The sequence below is a fragment of the Myotis myotis genome, unplaced genomic scaffold (assembly GCF_014108235.1).
Source record: "Myotis myotis isolate mMyoMyo1 unplaced genomic scaffold, mMyoMyo1.p scaffold_m19_p_12, whole genome shotgun sequence".
In the NCBI taxonomy this organism is placed as follows: Eukaryota; Metazoa; Chordata; class Mammalia; order Chiroptera; family Vespertilionidae; genus Myotis; species Myotis myotis.
The window spans coordinates 36544935-36561852 of record NW_023416316.1 but is presented as its reverse complement, the minus strand read 5'-3'; the positions used below and the strand labels follow the sequence as shown (position 1 = coordinate 36561852).

General features: G+C 35.7%; 1 protein-coding gene across 11 annotated transcripts in view; it reads left to right on the top strand.

Annotated features, from left to right (window-relative positions):
* VPS13A (vacuolar protein sorting 13 homolog A) overlaps positions 1-16918 on the top strand; it is a 196918-nt gene that overhangs the window by 89627 nt on the left and 90373 nt on the right. For 8 of the 11 annotated variants that reach the window (XR_004971254.1, XR_004971255.1, XR_004971256.1 and 5 more), the window contains exons 29-36: positions 161-314; positions 1018-1131; positions 1210-1313; positions 6389-6556; positions 8141-8445; positions 11100-11247; positions 14594-14731; positions 16547-16697. Coding sequence is in view for 8 of the 11 variants with exons in the window: in XM_036330767.1 (XP_036186660.1) it covers positions 161-314; positions 1018-1131; positions 1210-1313; positions 6389-6556; positions 8141-8445; positions 11100-11247; positions 14594-14731; positions 16547-16697 (1282 nt within the window). In the remaining 3 variants the exon portion in view is untranslated. The remainder of the gene's footprint in view (positions 1-160; positions 315-1017; positions 1132-1209; positions 1314-6388; positions 6557-8140; positions 8446-11099; positions 11248-14593; positions 14732-16546; positions 16698-16918) is intronic. The other 3 variants (XM_036330768.1, XM_036330772.1, XM_036330773.1) reach the window with 1 other exon arrangement.

The following is a 16918-nucleotide window of genomic DNA, read 5'->3' as shown; positions in this document are numbered from 1 at the left end:
AATATATTATGAAATTTATTTTATAGCTAGAACTCTAAGATCCTTGAGGATAAAAATGGAATATTATAAATTGGATCCTTTGTACCACAAAGCCTAGTGCCTTAAAACAGAGCAGTCAAATAAATATTGACATAGTACTAAAACCAACTTTGTTCTTTAGGTGAATTTTTCCTCTTTGGATATTCATTTGCATACAGAAGCACTTCTGAATACAATAAACTATTTTAATAATTTCATTCCACAATTGGAGGAAAAGTCAGCCTCGTTGCATGTTGCGGAGACAGAAGACAAAGGAGAGGTCATTAAAAAAATAGGTATGTTTCTTTAAAATTCTTTTTTTTTTTTAACCAAGTAGATTAATAAATTTATCTTTGGCTCTGTTAACTTACAATATTGTCTTCAGAATTTTATTGCCTAACTTAAAAATCTAGAAAGATTCATTATATACCAGGCTAATTTTAGAAAATAATAGTAAAGGAAAATGATTACTGCTGAAAAAAATGTGTTTTTTATTTATTCTATCATTCTTTTAAGTTGAAGATTATACTATAGAAGTATTTGGTTTATATTAAAATTCATGCATTTAATATCATTACTTTAAATTAAAAAAAATAGAGCTAATAATTTTTGAGTAATATCAGTGTATATTTTTAAATTAGAGTACTTTTTAAGCTGGGAAAATTTGCAAGTTTAATAATGACAGGTATCACCTAGTAATTATTAACTCTCAAAAGATTTATTATTTTGTAGTCAGCAATCCTAGTTTCAGATGTTAGCCTCATCTAGTATCCTTTTTTTTGGGTGTGTCTGTTTGCTTTTGTTTGGCTTTTTGTTTTCATTAGATTTCATTGTTTTTTTAGAATTCCTAATTTATAAGGGAATTTCTTGCTTGTTTTCAATTGAATTTCAAATCAGGTTTTTCTCTAGCATTACTTTTATTTGTTGTGATATTTTACTTAAGTGTAGCGAGGTAGCTATAAGTTTTTCCTTACGTTTTACAATATGACTTTATTGCAGCTTCAAGACGATACAGGCATGAAGATATTACCTTGCAGATCTTAGCAGAGTTATCATGTTTACAGATCTTTATTCAAGATCAGAAACATAACATTGCTGAAATTAAGATTGAAGGTAATAAAATTTCAGAAAAATAAATCCAAAACTATTAAATGAAAGAAAAGGCATTTAACCATTCTTTTATTTTCGTAGGGCTTGATTCTGAGATAATTATGAGGCCTTCAGTAACTGAAGTAAATGCAAAGCTAAGAAATATAATTGTTTTGGATTCTGATATAACAGCTGTATATAAAAAGGTATGAATTTATGTCTATTAATTAACAGTACATTTTTGAATTTAATTTTCTTTAATTAGTCATGGGTATAAATTAGTTGTCTTATTTTAGCTGTGTAGCTTATTATATCTTTGGTTTTGGACTTAGGCATAATTGGGTTCTTATCTCTACTCCTAATCCTGAATTCTGTTTTGTTTATATATAAAACTAGAGGCGTGGTGCACGAAATTCGTGCACTCAGCAGGGGAAAGGGGTCCCTCAGCCTGGCCTGTACCCTCTCACAGTCCTGGAGCCCCCCGATCTATCATTCAAAAGAGGTGGGCCCCACCCAGTTGGGGCAATGGGATGGATTGCCCCCGCAGAGGGAGGCCCCGCCCAGCCAGTTAGCCTGGGTCTCCCTCTTTGGGACAGTCGATCGCGGGGCTCTGCCGTTGATTGCCCCAAAGAGGTAAGCCCTGCCCATCCAGTCAGTGCTCTGCAATGGATTGCCCCCACAGAGGGAGACCCCGCCCATCAGCCGCAGCACTGCCAGTCAGTGGCCTGGGCCTCCCTCTTTGGGGCAATCATGGAGCCCCCCAGATTGATCAGTCACCCTAGTGGCCGGTGGCCTGGGCCGCCCTCTGCAGGGCGATCATGGGGCGATAGCTGGGCCCCCGACCAATGGCATTGCACCTGCCTTGACTGGCCTGGCACCAATGGGTGCCATAGCGTGGTCATCTGGAAGGTCGTCTGGATGGTCGTTCTGCTGTTTAGTCATTTGGTCAATTTGCATATTATGCTTTTATTATTATAGATGAGGATTAAGTATCTTATAAATGAGGTAAATATAAATAATCACTCGTAGAGCATAGTTGCAGGGGAATGGGGGCAGGGCTGTGGAGGGATGGGTAAGTAGTAAATGCCCTTTTTACTTTTTCTTTTTCTTTCTCTCTTCAAATACTATGAACTTTGTAATGCATTTCAGATTTCACGGGCAGAGTGTCTGATATCATATTGAATGAATGAGATTTTTAAAAAAGTTTATTTTCATCATTGCTTACTGGTGTAGCTGTTACAGTGTTAAGAGTCCATTGAACTGGATGGCTAGTAGTTGAAGGATGGGTATTTTGTTATTGGCTATAAGACTGTAAGGTTCTTGAATTAGATACTGTTGTGTAGTTGGACACATAATTTTTGAACAGTAGAGCATTCAGGTAAGATGGTATATTTAAGGTAGTGAAGAGTATCAAATAATAGTAGGATAAGAAACGGCTGAGGTACTTGGTTGGGAAGTCAGAGTTTGGACTGTGACAGGAAGAAAGGAAATAGATAAATAGGTTTAGCCAATAATACTGATGAGATACTGTGATGACCTGATTTTTATATTAAACAAAAGTCTTCATTCCTTATATTTTCTTACTAAAGCTTGCTAGCATGAGATAACAAGAGTTCCAAAACAGCAAAGATACATGACTCATAAGAATGAGGTGTGGTTAGCTTCTATTGCTTTTGTTTTAAAAATCATAGTGGTTAGAGCTTTGAAGAAGACATCCATTTTATTTGCCCTATCTGGAAAGTAAAGCTCAAATAAATGCATTTACTAAAAGTCATACAAGAAGTTAGAAATGGAACCGACATTATCACTCATGCCCTTTTTCTTCTTTTTCTCTGTAATTTTATTTTTAATGCATCTATAAGGTTAAAAATCCAACTTAACAAAAAAGGCCGCTAATGAAAGTTTCTCACTTCTATCTTTTTGCCCCGCTTCTGTTTTCCTCTCCTTATTCCTTGACTTTGATTCTGATGTAAATGACTTTTAAACAATCTACCTGGTTCTGTAGGTCACTACATGTCAGAGAACCAGAAGGACAAAGCTTTTTGCACTAGATCACAGCTTCCTAGGTAACCGAGGTTGCTGTCAGATTCAGAAACAAATATGGGACCGGGGGCCATGGCAGGGGCCGGGCAGGGGCGCGGAGGATGGACCGAGACCCGTCCCTGTGCCCACCTCAGCCTCTCGGCCCACAGTTCCTTTCAAGGTGCATGAATTCGTGCTTTGGGCCATAGTATTTAAATAAGAGTTTTGGCTATGTTCCAATAACATTTTAATTTATCCTATCTAATAAAGAGGGAATATGCTAATTGATCCTCATGCCGTCACCTAGATGTTGGTGCCCACAGCCAATAAGGAGGGAATATGCTAATTGACTCCCCTGTCCTCAAAGATGGCGGCTCCCACAGCCAATAAGGAGGGAATATGCTAATTGACTGCCCCACCATCAAATATGGCAGTGCCCACAACCACAAGATGGCGGCGCCCCTCAGCCCTGCTGGGGCAGCAGGCGTGTGGCAAGACCGAGCCCACCCCATGCACCTGCCTCCGGAGTCCCACAGTCCCCTCAGCCCCCAGTCACTCAGGGCCAGCCCGAGCTGCAGGCAAGCCTTGGATGGCGGCTGCCCAGCTGCCCAGGGCTGCCTGAGGCTCAAGTAACCAGGGCCAGCCAAGGCTTGCGCCACTGGCAGTGGCCACAGCAGAGGTGTGATGGGGCATCGCCTTCCCCTGAGGGCTCCCGGACTGTGAGAGGGGGCAGGCCGGGCTAGGGACCCCCCCCCTCCAGTGCATATATTTCATGCACCGGGCCTCTAGTTGGATAATAAAATATAATTTTGATATATCACAAAATATTTTTTGATATTTTCAACATCTTAAGAGCGTGAAAAACATTTTTACTAAATCCTACTGGTTGTAGTTGTTTAACTTACCAATATTATGGGGAGGGATGTTATTTTTTTCCTTACTGATTTGTAGGAATTATTTACTATTCTGCATATTATTTCTTGATTCAAATACTGTTTTCTTATTATGATGTCTTTTGATGAGCAAAAGTTCTTAATTTTAATAAAATAAAATTTATCATTTCTTACCTTCTTGGTTTGAGAATTTTGTGTTTTCTAAACCATTCCATTCCTTGAATTCATAAAGGTATTACTCTATGTGATTTTTCTAAAAGTTAGATAATTTTGCCTTAAACTTTTAGGTCTTTAATTCTACTCAGAATTTTTTTTTATATGGTTGAGACTACAATTTCACTTTTTCCACACTGAATTTCCTAGTACCATATATTGAGATAGCTGTCTTTTTCTCACTCATCTATAGTACTATGTCCATTAAATATTAGATGTAGATATGTGAATAGATTTGTTTCTGAGCTCTCTTTTATTTGTTTATCCTTGCATCAGGAGCAAATATATAGTATTAATTTGATGCTGGATACTGTTCTAAGTGCTTTTATAAATGTTATTTAATCTCCCGGTAAATTGTTCTTCATTTCAGCTCATGTATCCTTCATTTCTGACTGGTTCTTTTTTATGGTTTTCATGCTTTTTTTTTTTTTTTTTAATGCTGTTGAAGTTCCACTAAGTTCATTTTGCATCCTTATAACCAGTATTTTGAATTCTGCATCTAGCAGATTGTTTCCATGTTGTTTAGTTCTTTTCCTGGAGTTTTGTTCTGTTTTGTCATTTGAGATATGTTTCCTTGTCTCCTTATTATGATAGCCTCCCTGTGTTTGTTTCTGTGTATCAGATAGAGAGCTGTTATGTGTCCTGGGCTTGGTAGAATGGTCTTATGTTGTAAGTTTTCTCTAGGGCCAGGGTTACAGCCTTCCTGATACCCACACTGGGCACTGGGGTCACCTAGGAGGTACAGGCCCAGGTCTGCTGCTGCCTATGTTCTGCCCAGGGCCTCCCAGCATGAGCTACAAAGTGGTCTGCAGATGGATGCTAATTTTAATGGGCTTGGAGGTGCCCAGGTAAAGCCAAATTGCAAACCAAGGTTGGCTACTCCTAGCGCCAGCTTTGGGGCCCATTAGCAAGAAGTATGGGGCACCTGGAGGCCAGTTGCTGCTTGTTTGAGATTGTAGGAAAGTCTGAAGCACAAGCCAAGACAGGCCATTCATATGGGAAAGCCACTGGAAACAGCTTGGATGGGGCCCTAAGTTGCATGGGGCAGGGTCTCAGAGAACCATCCAGGTGGGCTGAACAGTGTGAGCCAGGTTGATGAATTCTCAGATGGCACCTGCCTGCCCAGCTCTGTGTATGATGTGTGTCAGAAAAAGAACAATGGTCTCTGCCAGCACTTTTTTTCTGGTAGAAACCTGCCCCTCCAGTTCTCACCCTGTTGTCAGTCAATTCAGTTCCTCCCGCTAGTCCCTGGTGCCTTTTGAGCTGCTGCATCAGTGCTGGAGCTCAGAAGGAGCAAGTCTGAGTAAGTCCTTCAGGAGGAACTGTCTGGGACTCCAGAAGCCCTCCATCGCACCCAGCCACAATCTCTGCTGTTTCTACACCCAGAAGTTATGGGTTCTGGTGTGAGGCTGGGACCCCTCGCTCCTCAGGAGATTTCTGTAGCTGAGATATTCCTCCCAATTTTTATCCTTCCTACATGGGTGTGGGACCAACCCCTTCAACCCCTCAGCCAGTCTCAATGTGGCTTCTTTAAATCCTTAGTTGTAGGACTTCCATTTAGCTATATTTCAGATAGTTCTGAATGATGGTTGTTCGGTAGTATCGTTGTAATTTTGATGTGGTTGTGGGAGGGTGCGAGTACTGTGTTTATCTACGCTGCCATCTCTGGAAGCTAGCTCCACCATTTTAACTGGTATTGCAAAATGTGTGACTTTAATCTGTAGGTAATTTTTGGTTTCCAATTGAGATGACTTCAGAAAACTAATAAGGAACAGAAAATTTCATTAAGTTGTAGAGGTACAGAGTTTTCCCAAGTTTGATAGTGACCAAAAGTTCATTTATATGGCAATTCTTACTACATAAGTAAAGACACTAATTGAAAATGTAAATTCTGATAATTTTCCTTTTTTTCTCCCCATTTATAAAATGTTGGCCAGACCTACTAAATGGATTTCATGGCCCACAAAGGGAGCTGCCACCACCAATTTCAAAGACTTGCAATGAACGTTCTAATAAAGGGGTTAGAATTGTTGCCTTATATCTATTTGGCTTGACTACATGGGAGATTTTCCAAATATGTTGCATTGCTTTGTTTTGTAATGAAGACATCATTTCAAAAATGGATTTTGACATTTGAATTTTTTCTCATTAAGGCTGTTTATATCACTGGAAAAGAAGTTTTCAGCTTCAAAATCCTTTCTTATGTGAATGCAACTGCTGATTCTGCATACACAGATATGAGTGTGGTTGATATTCAAGTTAATTTAACTGTTGGTTGCATTGAAGTAGTTTTAGTCACAAAATTTTTATATTCTATATTGGTAAGTATGTTAATTGATTTTTTAATTGATTCTTTCCCACTAGTTGGACATTGTTGTGCATCAACCATACATGAAGAATAAATAATAATTTCTTGCTTGATTTTTACCACCTAATTTTTCATAATTGTTTGAGTACCATTTATCACTGAAATGTGTAATACTTTATGTAGTATTATTTTCACATGGGAATATCCAGTTAATTGAAATATATATTTTAGATATTAACATATTAAGTATATGTACATTATATGTCATATAGGTTATATATATATTAATTGAGTTTTTATTTTATACATCATTGGTTTTTATGTTTTTGCTTTACTTAAGTTTCAACTCTAATGAAAAATACTAAATATATAACTGAAGTTTGTTGTTGTCTCAGCTTATTATTTTAAAAATTATATTTTCTATTATGTTATAATTCTGTGACTGGGGCTTTAAGAGCTTTAGATTTAATCTCTATATGATACACTCTAAGGTATGTGAATTACTTTTCATAGTTTATTTTCCCCTGTGGTTTTTTCATTCTGTCACTTGATGTTTTCTCTGGTGAGTGTCTTACCTGTCTCTATGGCTTCACTATTCATTCTTTTAAAATGCTATCTCTTAGTGTTGGTGTATAAAATGGATGACTAGTTGATTCTAAGTACATAATGTTGCCGTTTTTTTATCTTTTTAATTAAGGTTACCATGCAATTTTTCATATACCCATAAATTTTTTTGTACGCCAAAACATAAATATCAACAAATATTTCTTGCCTAATTTCTTTTTTAAAATTCCTAGTTATTTGCTAAATGATTTTTAAAAATATATTTATAGATTTCAGAGAGGAAGGGAGAGAAAGAGAGAAACATCAATAATGAGAGATAATCATTAATTGGCTGCCTCCTGCACACCCACACTGGGGACTGAGCCTGCAACCCTGGCATGTGCCCTTACCTGGAATCAAACTGTGACCTCCTGGTTCATAGGTTGATGCTCAACCACTGAGCCATGCTGGCCAGGCTCTAATTTCTTTTTAGAACTTGAAAGAATTTTGTCACTGAGCCTGATGTGATACCCTTTTACTACAAAATTACTGAAAATGAAATCTTTTTCTAAGTATGAAAATTAAATGTAACTTTAGGTATATTTTATGTCATTGAGATGTTTTTTCCAGAATTCAGAAATTAGAAAAGTGTAGCATTCTTAAGGAAATATATTTTAATTTTTTATCTTACAAAGAAGCTCTCTGCCAGTTGAGTTTGTACAGGGAAACACAATGTAATTGGTTAGCATTTAGGAAAAATGAGACAATGAGGGAACTAGATATCAGTGAAATATTGCAATATCCACATGTTACTTGTTCCAGGGACTAGTTTTTCAATGTTCTGCTATATCTTTGTATCTTTATCTTTGTGTTTCTCAATTTTTATGCAGAAGATTAAGATTTAATATAGGCAGCCAGACTTCGAATATATACTACCTGGTTGTACCAAGAAAATTTTTTTCTTATGGAGGTAAAATCATTACCTGCCTTGTACATTTAATAAGTCTCATTCATTAATGGTAACCTTGTGAATATAATTCTGTTACCTTTATAGGCTTTCATAGATAATTTTCAAGCAGTTAAAGAAGCCTTGGCTGAGGCAACTGTCCAGGCAGCAGGAATGGCTGCTACTGGTGTAAAAGAACTGGCACAAAGGAGTTCTAGAATGGCATTAGATGTTAACATCAAAGCCCCAGTTGTGGTCATCCCACAGTCTCCAGTTTCTGAAAATGTCCTTGTTGCTGATTTTGGACTGATTACAATGACCAATACATTCCATATGATAACAGAGAGCCAGTGCAATCCCCCACCCATTATTGATTTGATTACGATAAAGCTGAGTGAAATGCGACTATACAGGTAAGCTTCCCAAAAATATATTTGTATAGAGTGGTCATTTTCTAACTTTTTACATTACAGGCTTTGGTATCCCGAGTCTTCTGTTTACAGTATTTTATTTCATTATAACTATACTTAATTTTGTAGAACTCTTTCCTTCAAGTATTTTTGGTAAGATCAATTATAGTCTTCTAGTTTTTAAAAACTTAGAAATGTATATTTGAAAATTTCTTCTTAGATAAATTAATTATCTGAGGAAGTATTTGTGCTTATTTGTAGTTTTTGTTGTTAATACTCAAGTGAGGATATTTTTTCCATTGCTTTTTAGAGAGAGAGTGGAAGAGAGGGAGGGGGAGGGAAGAGGGGGTGGTGAGAAAAAGAAAGAGAGAGAGGGAAACATTGATGTGAGAGAGGCACATCAGTTGGATGCCTCCTGCAGGAGCCCAACCAGAGCCGGCATCAAACCTGCAACCCAGGTTTGTGCTCTAACCACTGAGAACACTGACCAGGGCTTCTTATTTATAATTCTTTATAAATTATAAGGTTATGGAATAATTGGAGGAATTCCTAATAGCATTTATTCACTTCACAAATACAGCATTATCCAAACTACTCTATCAGCTTTGTGCTGTGAATCTGATGTTCTAGTTAAAACAAAATATACACAGTAGAATACAACTTTATGAAATCATTGGGCATAGAATTATGAGTTAGGAGAATAAATGAATATCCAGATATTTCCAGAACTTTTTACTGTGTTTTTGTGCTATTTCTAATCACTACTCTAGATTTAGTGCCCTGTGCCTTTTTCAGCTTGGATACATCTCTGTTTATACCTCTCACTTGCCCTCTTCTTTTTTCCTCTCATTTTTCTTTGATCTTATTCTATTTGTTTCTTTTCCTTTATTTTTGCTACTTCTCTTGACTGGCCTCTGCCTGGTCTGTCTCCCTCAATCTGTCTTCTTTCCATCAGTTGAGTACTTTTTTTTAGAAAAGCAAGAATTTATTGACTGCAACAAAAACACACTTAGCACAGTGAAATAAGGAAGGAATAGCAATTGAGTATTTTTAAAGCAGTTTATTGAGATATAATTGACATATAAGCAATCACATATCTTCAAAGTGTATAATATGGTAACTTTTGACATGGATACACTTGTGAAAGTTTGTGTACATTGTAATATTTCTTCTTTAAATATTTGGTAGAATTCACCAGTGAAGCCATCTGGTCCCAGGGTTTACTTGTGGGAGATTTTTAAATACATTTTAAATACATTTTCCATTCTCTTAATAAACTTAGGTCTATTCAAGTTATTTTTTTCTTGTGTGATCTTTTTAAAATTTTTCAAGAAATTTATCCATTTTGTTCACAATGTAGAATTTTATGGTATAAAGTTGTGTATAATGCTTCCTTCTTATTATTAATATACACAGGGATTTTGCCTCCCTCATTCTTGATATTTATAGTTTATGCCTTTTTACTAATCAGTTTGGTTAGAGGTTATCAGTTTTATTGATTTTAAAGAACCAGCTTTTGGTTTTCTCTCATTTTTTCTGTTTTCTCTTTCATTTATTTCTGCTTTGATATTTATTACTTCCTTCTGCTTATTTTGGATTTAATTTTGCTTTTTCGAAGTTTCTTTACGTGTTAACTAATGTTGATTTGAACATTTCTTCTTTTATAATTTACTGCAGGCATTTAGTACTAAAATTTTGGAGTTTTTATCTGTAGCTCTCTTCTTTCTGGCATTTTACTGTTCGAGCTCTAGCTAGCTGCGTTGGTCACAAGAATTCTCAGTGCCATCTCATGAATTACTGTCCAGTGCTTGATGTCCTATGTCCTTTTATTTCTTTTTAGAACATTTGGCCTTTAATTTGCATTAAAATAAGTTTCTTTAAATATTTCAGTTACAAGTTCTAATAGTGAAGACATAGTAGATGCTGCAGGTACTCAGTATTGGCTCCCATCCTTTCCCCCACTCTCTCTCCCAAGCTTTGCTTTTTCACTCGAGATTCAAATGGGCACTCTGCACTAAATAAATGGCTCCTGGTGCCATTTATTTCAGGTTACACATTGTAAACAAGTGTTCTTTATGCATGCCACGTTTATTGCATTTTGGAACTTTTTGTTGTGGATTTTGCTGTTCAAATTGCTGCCAAGCATATAGTGCCAGTTATAACCATAAAAGATTAAAAGTGGATGAATTGTATGGATGTGAGTTGTCTCAATAATACTATTTAAAAAGCTAAAGGAAAATAATATGTAAGTATCAATAATAGGGTAGAACATAACTTTCTAATTTAAGCATTGAAGGAATAAGAAAAGTGATAAGGGAAAAATACCAGTTGGGTTTGACTTTACAAGAATGTAATTTTCTGAATATTAATTACCAAAACAAGGTTATAAGGGAAAAAGAATATGGGGTATTAGCATCTTTATCAAAGGATAAAAATCTTTAAATATTTTAAACCAGAAAGAACAAGATAATTTGAAAAATTGGTAAAAAACAACAACTAGATGATTCTTTAAAGGAGCCAATAAATAGCTAATAGAAATGTTCATACACACAAAATTATTGATTTCTACTATTAGTATATAAAATGAAAATTTTAACTTTTTGTTACCATCTGAGTAGATATGAAACAATTTGCAATAATTTTCTCTCTCCTTTTAGGTCTCAATATAGTAATGATACATACCAGGAAGTACTGGACATACTACTGCCATTAAATCTTGAGGTGATTGTTGAGCGAAATTTAGCCTGGGAGTGGTTCCAGGAAGTTCCTTGTTTTAATATAAATGCTCAACTAAAGCCTATGGAGGTAATTTTTCAGATACTTGTTGATTCCTCTTTTTTTGGTTAAAAGATATTGCTTGGGAACATATTACTTGGGTGTAGAAGTTATATCTTTATTAATCACCTTTGTCAGAATTAAAATATTAGCTCTTTTAATCTAGAATTCATAGACTATTCTCCATTCATTCATTCAACAAATATTTGCATGCCTACTGTGTTAGATATTGGAGATACAATGGCAGAGAAGCAAGATATTATCTCTGGCTTTGTGGACTTACCAGTCTGATGCAGGGGTTGGTGGTGATGGTAGTCCAGAGGTGTGATAGAGAGTAAAAAGTACACATGTACATTATTAAAATGGTTTTAAATTGTGGCAAATTCTATTAAGGAAACAAATATTAGGATGCTATAAGTAGTCTGTTGGATACATTAACATGGAATTTAGTGGAGAGGTCTAGGCAGGATAGAATTTGATGTTATCAGCAATGAGAATATATGGAATAACCTAGAGAAAATCGTAGAAGAATGGAGAGGTTGAAGATGAAAATTGCAAATGGATCAGGACCTTAGGCATAACTTAACCTCGCTATTGGTTGACATTGCTTCACAGATCCCTAATGTACCTATCCACAAATTCATATTGTTCCCTCTTGACTGGATGGAACTATTTCACATGTTTTGCTGAAGTGACAGCAACATATGTTGAGTCTGCAAGGTTTCTTTTCCCAGTCCCCGTCCCCAGTTTCCCTATTTCTTCCTATAAAAAATGTATTAAAAAAGAGAAAACAATTATTTTAAAGATTTAAGATTTTTAACTTAAAAGTCTATTTAGAATTTAAAACCTCTCAACTGGAAGAAAAATGTTAAATTCTTAGTATATAGATCATATGGGCATCTTAACTTATAGATGGAAAGTACCCTCTTGTGATAAATAATTGAAGTCTCTTTGTATTGGTAAGACAACAGATTGAAACTTATAAAAGACTAGAGGCCCAGTGCACGAAATTTGTGCAAGAGCCTTGGCCCCAGGCCCCGCCCGGGCCTCTGCTGCCTCTACTGCGGCCCCAGCCCGCTGAGGCTTTGTCCGGAAGGAAGGACATCCGGAAGGATGTATGGTCTAATTAGCATATTATGTTTTTATTATTATAGATAAGTAGCATGCTGAGCAAATCCTCTTCCCATTGGACATAGTCATTAGGCAGATTTATGTGGGGTGGCAGGACACTGTTTTCCTTCACTCTTCCCCAGGGCGAATCCATGCAGTATCAGGTAATATTTCAGGTCATCTGCAAATGCTTGGCTACTTTCCAGGACTGATGAAATTGGGTCTTTGCTTATCCTTATTCACATGAGTAGGCAGCATTTGTTGTAGACCACCCAACCTCCCTCCCCCCAGCTTCCCTCCCCCCACCCCCCCAAGCTTTCCTGCATTTAGACTAAGAATGCATTTAGACTAAGTACTACAGCTTGGGATTTGTCTTGTCAGATGTTTGGGGATAGCACACAGACTGCCCTGACATGTAGGAGCCATAGAGCAACAATCTGGGGGTTGTTACCGTTTTTCCAACTTCTACACTGAGCTGTTAGCAAGAGTGAGAGTGATGATTAACATCAAGAACTGGCAGGCATTCAATATACATGTACTAATTGAAAAGTGTTGATTTAGAAATTATATTTTATTTCAGTTTATAAATTTATATGAACATACTCTTTTTGCAATGACTGCTGCATAATAATCACAAAATAAATGTCATGAATAAATATTTTTTTAAAACCTAAGTAGTAGGTATGTACTAAAACAACATAAATAGCATGAATAAGGTACACATGGATTTAATCTTAAAACACTAGATTAGTATATAGGAATATCTTGTTTTATTGTGCTTTGCTTTTTCGTGCTTCACAATTTTTTGCAAATTGATCTGGCAAATGGGCTTCGAGCAGTAAACTTATTGCCACCATTTCCCCAACAATGTTTGCTCACTTCACATCTGTGTCGTATTTTAGTAATTCCCCCAATATTTCATACTTGTCTATTATTATTATATTTGTTTTGGTGATTTGTGGTTAGTCATCTTTGATGTTACTATTGTTATTGTTTTTCGGCACCACCAACTACACCCATATAAAACTGTAAACTTAATAGATAAATGTTGTATGTTTTCCGACTCCTCTACCAACTGCCCTGTTCAAGCTAGTTTCCCTATCTCTTCCTCTCTTTGGGTCTTCCTATTCCTCGAGACACAGTAATGTTGAAATTAGGCCAATTAATAACCTTACAATGTCCTCTAAGTGTTCAAGTGAAAGAAAAAGTTGCACTTTTTTCATTTGAAATCAAAAGCTAGAAATAATTAAGCATAGTGAGAAAGGCATGTCAAAAGCTAAGATAGGCTAAAAGCTAGACCTCTTACAACAAACAGCCAAATTGTGAATGCAAAGGAAAAGTCCTTGGAGGAAATTAAAAGGACTACTTTAGTGAACACACAAATGATAAAAAAGCAAAACAGCTTCATTGTGGATATGGAGAAAGTTTTAAGGGTCTGGGTAGAAGATTAAACCAGGTAAAACAGTCTCTTAAGCTAAAGTCTAATCCAAAGCAAACCCCTAACTCTCTCCAATTCTCTGAAGGCTGAGATAGGTGAGGAAGTTGTACAAGAAAATTTTGAAACTAGCAGTGGTTCGTTCCAAAAGTTAAGGAAAAAAAATCTGTCTCTATAACATAAAAGTACAAGGTAAAGCAGCAAATGCTGATGTAGAAGCTGCAGCAAGTTATCCAGAAGATCTAATTAAGATAATTAATGATGGTGGTTACACTAAACAACAGTATAGATGATATGGTCTTATGTTGGAAGAAGATATACCATCTAAGACTTTGATAGCTGGAGGAGAGAAGTCAGTGCCTGCCTTTAAAGCTTCAAAGAATAGACTGACTCTTTTGTTAGGAGATAATGCAACTGCTGACTATAAATGGAAACCAATGCCCATGAACCATTCTGAAAATCCTAGGGCCTTTAAGAAATATGCTAGATCTACTCTGCCTGTGCTCTATAAATGAAACACCAAAACCTGGTGATAGCAATCTGTTTACAACATGGTGTGCTGAATATTTTAAGCCTCGTGTAGAGACCTACAGCTCAGGTAAAAAAAAGATTCCTTTTAAAATATTACTGCTCATTGACAATGCATGTGGTCATCCAAGGCCTCTGATAGAGAGGTACAACAAGATTAATGTTGTTTTTAGACCTGTTAGTACTACCTTCTGCAGCCCATGGATCAAGGAGTAATTTTGTTTCAAGACTTATTATTTAAGAAATATATTTTGTAAGACTATCGCTGCGGTAGATAGTGATTCATCTTATGAATCTGGACAGAGTAAATTGAAAACCTCCTGGAAGGATTCACCATTCTTGATGCCATTAAGAACATTCATGACTCGTGGGAAGAGGTCAAACGTCAACATTAACACAAGTTTGGAAGAAGTTGACGCTAACTCTCATGGTGACTTTGAGGTATTCAGGATATCTGGAGGGAATAACTGCAGATGTGATGGAAATAGCTACAACACTAGAATTAGAAGTGGAGCATGAAGATACGACTGAATTGCTGCAACCTCACGATAAAACTTTAATGGATGAGGATTTGCTTCTTATGGATGAGCAAAGTAGGGTTTCTTGAGATGGATTCTTCTCCCAGTGAACATGCTGGGAAGATTATTGAAATAACAACAAAGAATTTAGAATATTACATAAACTTAATTGATAAAGCAGTGGCAGGCTTTGAGAAGATTGACACCAATTTTGAAAGAAATTCTGTGGATGAAATGCTATCAAATAGCATTTCATGCCACAAAGAAATTGGTCATGAAAAAGAGAATCAATTAATATGGCAAACTTCCTTTTATCTAATTTTAAGAAAATTCCATAGCTCCCCCAACCTTCTGCAACCACAATCCTTATCAGTCAGCAGCCATTAATATTGAGGTAAGACCTTCTAATAGCAAAAAAAAATTGTGACTCGCTGAAGGCTTAGATGATGGTTAACACTTCTTAGCAATACAGTATTTTTTAAATCAAGTTATGTACGTTGGTTTTTTTTAGATTTAATGCTTACACTTAATAAACTATTACATAGTTTCAACATAATTTTTATATGTACTGGGAAACCAAAAAATTTGTGTGACTCACTTTATTTTGATAGTCGCTTTATTGCGATTGTCTGGAATCGAATCCACAACAGCTACAAGATATGCCTGTATCGTCTTTTCAGTGCAGTCAAAGAAAACCTGATGAAAATAACATTGTTAATTTTTGTGGAATTAAAATTATCCCCTTGAGGTAATTAAACATATCATTATAAAACTCATAGTTCTTTTTTATTTTTATTTTTGCAAAGTGGGTTTTGTATTAGAGTTCTCTAGAGAAATAAAATATGATGTGTGTGTTTGTGTGTATACTTGGCCTGTGTGCATTAGACTGACACTGAGGTCTAGGAGGGGTCAAATGTGGTCACCACGGTGGGCTACAATAGCTGCTTACTACTAAGTGAGTCATGGTAGAGATAGACTCAGTTTCATTCTAGTAGGCCTGCCCCAAAAGGCAGTTGGGCATTTGTAGATGGTCTGCAGCATATATAAGGTGTGTGTGTGAGTGTAAAATATCTGGGAAAATATTTGACCAAATATATATATACTGTGATCCAACCAAATTGACATAAAATTAACCATCACAACTTTCAGGAAAGCTCCTATGCTGGTGATTTTAGGCTAAATTCTCAACACATGAGGTTTTTACTTATTGTGTTGAGTAAGTTTATTAAGTGGACTAAAGCATGATACTAAACCACTTAAGCCTCAACTTCTTATAAAGTCAGGATTATATTCGTTACACCTAATACTTGTGAGGTTCAAATAAAGTAATTCATGTAAAACACATTGTGAACTATTTTTCATCATACAAATGAATTATTTTTTATTCTATATTTAAAGATTTAGCTGTTTACTAACCAAAAAAAGACAAAGTAGATGAATATTGAACCAAGTAAGTTTATTTTAAAATTTTGAAATTACTAGTTTATTGGTAAGTTGTAATACAAATAGTTCATTATTCATAGCTTCATTAATATTGTATTTAATCTTGTTCTGTATTTCACAAGGTACTAAAACTCATGTGCTCATTTAAAACTGAATATTCAGTTAGTAGAAATATCTCATGTGTAAAAATTGGTTTTGTAGAGGATTGAAATGAAACAATTATTTTTATTGTATGTGAATTTTTTACTACATGAAGTAGTAATATTAAAATAAGCAAATCTTATTTTTTTAACAGTTCATTCTTAGTCAAGAAGATATAACAACTATCTTTAAAACATTATATGGTAATATATGGTATGAAGGAGGTGGCAGTGTCCCACCAGCAGGAGTGAAAGATCAGAGTAGTGTTACTGGTGGAGTCACTAACACTTCACATCATTCAGGAGGTATGTTCTTGACTTTAAACTCTTTCCCCTCCCACCCCACCCCATTTCTTCTTTCCTTCCATTCTCTATTCCTAGTTTTGGAGTAAAATAAGATTTATAAATATTTTTGAATTATTTAATCACATTCAGGTATCTCTAAATTGTTTATTATTAGTTCTGTTGATTTTTCCCTTTGATTCAAAATTCTCAGTCCTATTATGACAAAATTCCTTAGTATTTAT